The sequence below is a fragment of the Triticum dicoccoides genome, chromosome 5B (genome assembly GCF_002162155.2).
Source record: "Triticum dicoccoides isolate Atlit2015 ecotype Zavitan chromosome 5B, WEW_v2.0, whole genome shotgun sequence".
In the NCBI taxonomy this organism is placed as follows: Eukaryota; Viridiplantae; Streptophyta; class Magnoliopsida; order Poales; family Poaceae; genus Triticum; species Triticum dicoccoides.
Genome location: NC_041389.1, coordinates 331,363,944 through 331,370,490, shown reverse-complemented (window position 1 = coordinate 331,370,490; position 6,547 = coordinate 331,363,944). Strand labels below are relative to the sequence as shown.

Below are 6,547 nucleotides of genomic sequence, written 5' to 3'. Positions count from 1 at the left end.
GTATGTAAAACGAAGAAGGGATGTCACGAGCTACAGTGAAATACTGTAGCAATCAGTGCGCGGATTTACTGTAGCATGTAAAAAAATCAAAAAATAATTTTATTGCACCATAATTTTGTTTGTATGTAATTTTTGTAAATGTATACAGTAGATTTTTAATTTATAAATTAATTATAATCATTTTAGGCTTAACCATATGGATGTGAAGAAGGGATGTCACGGTTACTGTAGCTTACGTGACATCCCTTAAGGATGTTAGAGGATCCGCTTCCCTAATATCCTACTCCTGAAAGTAAATGGTATATCAGTTCTAAATATCTTAAGTTTTTCATCAAAAAAATCAATTTTCAGAATCTTGTTCAGTGTTTTTCTAAGCTCAGTGTGAAATTATACAAGAAATCCAATAATTATGTGCCGCCCACATCGCATGCCACGTCAGGAAAACAACTCTCCAAACTGTCATATTGACCCACTTTCGCTAGTTGAGGGTCTCAGCCACCTGTATATGCAGCTGGAATGGAAATTAACAAGCAAGAGTACATTTTTTTCCTGAACATAAAATGCAGGAAATAGTATACAAGATCAGTAGCAAGAGTATACGTGATAAATAGTACAGTATATGGTAAATAAATCTGTAGCAGCTGTCGTATAGATCTGTGTGAAAGAATGATGGTTCCAGGGAACAGCCTGACTTGCAGCATCCCATCCTATACCATCAATTGCATAATAATCATAAAATGATGTTCCTTTTGTCGCCGATGCTACAAATTTTCACGTCCTACCGGACAAATCACTCTAACAGAAGAATGTTCATGTTCCTTCTTTTGCTAATTGAGATTTGTTAGAATTTCTTCACTTGCACCATGGCTCCTTGCTTCTTGCTAGATTCAAGCATGGCTTCCAAAACAGCAACATCACGAGCACCTTCGACATAAGAACTGCGGGGTTCAGCCTTGTGATCGCCATCCTGCATGAGTTGGAACTTAGAGAGAGTATGATGAAACCCTGGGATGCTTTTAAGCATTCTGTGGAATATAGGCAAATGTTCTTTGGTATATGGCAAATTCTGACATCATCAGAACCCACGATCTATGCGAGAAAAGAAAAACAGAGATTGATCAATACTAACAACATACTTTGCTAGCCTGCACCATGTCATGGACAAATGCTTTCAGTTCTTCATGCACACCACAGAATGGGTAAAAAGTCTTCTGGCACTCCCCACTTTCCTTTGAGAAAAGCACCTGTGAATGCATGACATAGTACATAAGTATAATGTTGATTTACACTGTTTCAATCATGTGGGCAGTTGGAAGACAAGGAAAGCCTGCATCCTTCCGAACAAGATACCAGATGTGGCTGCAGTGCAGGAGGACACACAGTCTGGGGAAAAGCAGAAGAGGACAATTTGCGCGCGCTAATCAGCTAGGTCTCTAGGATCCAAGGTTGCGTCCATGTATTGCCGAAGCTGCTGTGCTGGTAAATGACCGAGATAGGGTTCTTGGTTTTTTGGCTAGCCAAGTCCACAACTTAGTGTTGTAACAGTCAAACTATATTATCTTCTTTAAATGTAATGATGCATAAATCTTTTGTGTTTTCTCAAGAAAAAGATACACTGCTTCAGTAACATCCTGCCTGAACATGACTTCAGTGTTATGCGGAGGCCCATGTCCGACATAAAAAGAATCGGACGCCCGAATCCAAGTCAGTTTCCAACACAAGTGTGCATATCCGAGTAGCATTTTCAAATCCAAAGTCCTTTTTCCGAATCAGAGATAGAATCTGCACCTTTGTCCGAGTAACACTATATTTGTAGCAATGCACTGTGATCATGATGTAATGAATAAAATAAAACCAAACTCGTGGAACAAAGTGGGGGAAGCCAATGGGGTGGATAGTGTGTGACTGGCAGGCTGCATAAACAGTGAAAAGCAGGCTGAAAGTTCGTTTGGCACTTGCAGAGAAAGTGGTTTTTACCTGGTAACCATGCTTCCCACCATCAACTCCACGTTCAATTTGTACTGTTCCCTTTGTTCCATCAACCCGCCACAATATCTAAATATCATATGTCTAGCAATATCAGCAAAAAATGGAAGAAAAGAAAGAATGTGATGAATGATACATAACATAAGATGCCTAAAGAATATATATGTGCCACACATCTTTTGCAACAAAATAAATCTTAACCTTTGGCGACCTCGAATTAACTGCAAATACTAAGACCCCGGCACATCCATTTTCCAGTTGGCTGCACCAACACATCAAAGGTCTGTAAGATCTAAAAATGTACCATTTACAAAATTCACTTTGTATCTTTCATAACTTACAAAAGAGAACAAATGTTATCAGGTGGTGGCAAATCCGTGTCCACATGACGAGAGATAGACGATACAGTTGCTACTTCCGAACCAACAAGCTGTTACAAATGAGCTCATATCTTAACAGAGTAAGAAGTAAAAAATAATAAACTTCGTAATAATCTTAAATAGCACATTAATTGGCACGCATAAGCCTTGTCAATTCACTTGCATTATGCTGTGCATAAGTGGAAAACTGGAAAATCAAACTTAACTACTTCAATATGTTCATAGTAGCAGTTGTGTACTTGTGATGTGTATTTTAATGACCATGTCTGTGTAGTGAGCATCAAATCCATCTAATGGGTAATATTTCTTATGTCTGTGTAGAGAGTATCAAATCCTTCAAATGGATTATGATGACTCCTCACATGACATATTTACAAAAGCCAGAAACTGGTCAACACTTTTCGCGAAAAAACAAGATGGGAAATACCATTCTTAGTCCTGCAATGAAATGCACGCCCATATCCAATATGAAACCACCCTGCAAATTATTGTTATCATAGTAAGGACCGAGGATAGACATATCAACTCATTAGGATGAAATACTTGTCATGCCAAACAAAGCAAATAGTATGTGGTGATTCTTTCTTTGCAGAACTCAAGAGAGAAAAACCACAAAAATGTAGTTGATGCAGAGAATGACTGCAAGCATTTGGATACTTCACAGTCAAAGAAGCTAAACGACCTAGCTATTGCAGACTTGCAGTCATGCGAATTCTACTTCAATACCAACAGAAATATCCCACTAGATTAGAACCCAAAAAATTGACGTAACTAGAGAATTAGTGAGGCCAAATATGTGCCACCAGCACCTCCATGGATTTCGAGTATGTATACACAAAAATTAGACAAACTTGCGTAGATAAGCAAACAGAGTTATATGACATTTTGATTAGCTAGTTGAAATGACACTGGTCAAAAGAAAAAAACATGCAATTTGTTCAAACATTACACTGACTTTGCTATGGCATAAAAGTATTGGTTGGCAAGATGTGCATACGAAATCATCCTTTGACACAACATATAAGTGCCTTATGTTTAGTGAACGTGCAGCTAAGCACAAACCAATCAAGTATACATTACTCATATGTGTTAGGTATGAGCTGAAATGTCTAGCTTGGAAAGTGGGGTTATATGTATGGTAAGAAGAACTGCAGATAAAGCATGTTGCACTGAAAGAAAAAAGACGCTGTGCGACTTGATTCCTTACCACAAAATTTCGTCTCCAGGAGCTATTGAAATATGGGTTTGAACTGTTCATTGATCCTTCAACAATAACTTGGATGTTCATCATATCACCAATATCGTTCATCAACTTGCTTGACTGTTGATGGAAATCCAGAGATTACAAAAGCAAACTAACAATAAAAAATTACGGCTGCAAATGTTTACCTCCACAAATGCAGGTTCAAATCTGTAGTTCTCTCCAAGAGCCCAAATTGGCTTATAGGGCAACTTGTTTGGGAATGAGTTGTAGACTGATAGCGCAGTTTCTGCTTCGGTTGTCGCTGAAGTTTTTGGACAAAGCTGATCACATACGTATCCATTATGGTGCTCATGAAAGAAGCGCTGAAAAGCTACATGTACTTACATCCAGAGGCAGGTTTCTCTTCAGAGCATCAGGAAATACACCATGCAAACCGCGAGAACCCAATTAGGATATTTTACTAGGTAATGAGAATAATCAAGAAAAGAATGGTTTACTGTCGCTGCCGGTCATATAGCTCAAATCAGACCGTTAAGATTAGTTTCATACTTTCATATGTTTTCCCACTTACCTTGGATCACATGCTTTCCTGCCTTGAGCATCTTCAAGGAAAGCTCAACCTGCACATTTGTACAACAGTGAGTGGAACACTTGGCTAGGTTTTGGACTACTTTTGCAGTCCAGCATTGTACTCCCTCCATTCCACAATGTAGTGCTTCCTCTATCTACGTGCTTCAACTTTGACCGTAAATTTAACTACCAAGACCGATTGCGGCGGGAGCAAAAATTATATCAGTGAATTCGTATTCGAAAGAAGTTTTCAATTATATAATTTTTTCTTCCGTCGCAGTTGGTCTTGTTGGTTAAATTTACGGTCAAAGTTGAACCTCGGGAAGCGCGGGCGCACTATATTTTGGAATGGAGGGAGTACCAACAACTCTTTATACAAGTGGACACTGAAGTAAATTCTCAGAGCATCAATCACTCGGAAACAAAAGGAATTCTCCATGAACCATACTATAGTGCATACCTGGACTTGGCCTGCAAGAACAACGGCTACGCCCAGGATGGAAGGGTCTCCCATGATCTCCTCCAGCCCCGCGTCGCCCCATTTACACTCGATGCCAGGCGCAAAATCGCGGGCGAGCTCCGCGGCAGCCTCTGCGGATTCCTGGAGGATGGCGCCGCGGCAGTCAGATTACACACGACGAGCAGAAGCGGCTAAGCTTTAGAATCACGGCACGGGAAAGGAGTGAGAGGGGACAGGGGAGGGGGGGGACACCCAGGTGACCTGGGTGCGGCTCCAGATGGCCTTGAGGACGACGAGGTGGGAGATCTCGCGGAGCCTGGGGATGTACTGAGTGCGCGCGAAGATGCCCGCGCCGACCACCGCGATCCGGGGAAGAAGCTCGCCGTCCCCCGCCATTCTTTGGAGTATGGTTTGCTTCACGACTGAAGTGAAGGAAAGGCAGCTGCTGAATCAGATCTGACGACGATGAGGCCTCCTCGCGTAGTTTGTTTTTTTATAATAGCGTGTTTGGCAATATTTGGAAAAGGGAATAAAAGTTTAGAGCAGGAGGTTGTATTGAGACTACACATGGGACGGTTGATTTTATTCTCAATTCTGGTTGGCGCATTGATTAGCTTTGTTTTATCTCAAAAAAAATATTCTCTGTTTGGAGCAGCATAGGAATTATGTGTGAGAATTTGAGAAAAAACTGTATTTTTTTATCTTTTAACCAAAGGATCAGATCTATTATAAAGATTCACCGAAAATACAAAGCACTTCAAACATAATAAATATTACATCGAGATCCATGGACCACCAAACGACCGTAGCCGCCACCTGAACGAGCCGACGACGTGCCGTTGTCGCCGCTCTCGTATCGGAGCCGGCCTGACCTTGTCGATGACAGTCAAAAAGTCTTCATGCACATGCCCCCAAGGACCAACGCCCTAGAGCTGCAGTTGTCGTCGTTGAATCCAATCGATCTGAAGAACCTGACATGAAATATCACCGTTGCGTACCACGGCGAGAAACCCTAACATCACCGCCCGAAGAAGATGGCAGGAATCTATGGTGAAGCTCCGTCTAATCCGTCCCAACGAACGAACTTGAGGAGGATCGGAGCCCGAAAGACTGACACGAAGAAGGAGCGCCGCCATCCTTCCAAACGTCGCCCCTGCGAGCACTAAAACCCTACCTATCTACTAGCGGGGTGGATGGAAGATTGTATTCCCCTATTTTGTTTGTGGGAATTGATGAGGAACTGAACAAAAAAAGTTCATGTAAGTTATGATGAAGGGTTAAAATTGACTCATTAAATCTTAACCCTTCATCATTAATACACGCAAAAAAAGATTGACTCGTTAAAACAGTTTCCTTCCAACTATAGTTTATGGCCGAGGCACTGGTCTTACGGTTTGGTCTTAATTTGGCAACTACAGTCAGGTGTAACTGCATAGAGGTGAACTCCGACAACATCGAGATGATAGAGACAATGAAGAATGAAGGTCGCTCTTTCGGTCTATCAGCGGTCGTTTTTTATGATATATATCACTTTGCGTGTAATTTCCCACATATTATTTTTGAGTATGCTCCTACAAAGACTAATTGTGTTTCCCATAATTTAGTCAAATTAATTAGAAGTAAGGTGTATGCGGGGTGGATGAAAGATTGTATTCCCCTATTTTGTTTGCGGGGATTGACTAGGGACTAAACAAGAAAGATTAACATAAGTTATGATGAAGGGTTGAGATTGACTCATTAAAACAATTTCCTTCCAACTCCTACCCCTCCCCTGTTAATAAAATGGTGGGAGTTGAAATCTCGAGGCTCATGACTATTCTCTTGTGAATTCTCAATCTCCCTAACTAAACAATAGATTTCAAATCTTGTACATCTTTAATTCTCATTCGCTAGCTCTAGTTACCCCCAGCCAAACACGCACAAGAGAAATTGCTCGATTAATTATGG

General features: G+C 41.0%; 1 protein-coding gene across 1 annotated transcript; it reads right to left on the bottom strand.

Annotated features, from left to right (window-relative positions):
* Positions 1 to 523: 523 nt before the first annotated feature.
* LOC119308736 (uncharacterized protein YMR315W-like) lies at positions 524 to 5,067 on the bottom strand. The gene is made up of 12 exons (XM_037584873.1): positions 4,862 to 5,067; positions 4,601 to 4,741; positions 4,142 to 4,190; positions 3,955 to 3,972; positions 3,756 to 3,871; positions 3,574 to 3,687; positions 2,794 to 2,844; positions 2,328 to 2,416; positions 2,188 to 2,248; positions 1,978 to 2,055; positions 1,137 to 1,244; positions 524 to 967 (listed from the first exon to the last, which is right to left on the bottom strand). Exons 1-12 carry the CDS (start codon positions 4,994 to 4,996, stop codon positions 842 to 844), a joined length of 1,086 nt encoding a protein of 361 aa, XP_037440770.1. The 5' UTR covers positions 4,997 to 5,067; the 3' UTR covers positions 524 to 841.
* Positions 5,068 to 6,547: the final 1,480 nt, after the last annotated feature.

Bases quoted from the DNA above. Each gene is read 5' to 3' on its own strand.
- LOC119308736 (XM_037584873.1), bottom strand. From the start codon at position 4,996: ATGGCGGGGGACGGCGAGCTTCTTCCCCGGATCGCGGTGGTCGGCGCG. The intron at 2,056-2,187 runs GTTAAGATTTAT...TATGATATTTAG, and splicing joins TTAATTCGAGGTCGCCAAAG to ATATTGTGGCGGGTTGATGG. The intron at 968-1,136 runs GTATGTTGTTAG...CAACTCATGCAG, and splicing joins ACATGGTGCAGGCTAGCAAA to GATGGCGATCACAAGGCTGA.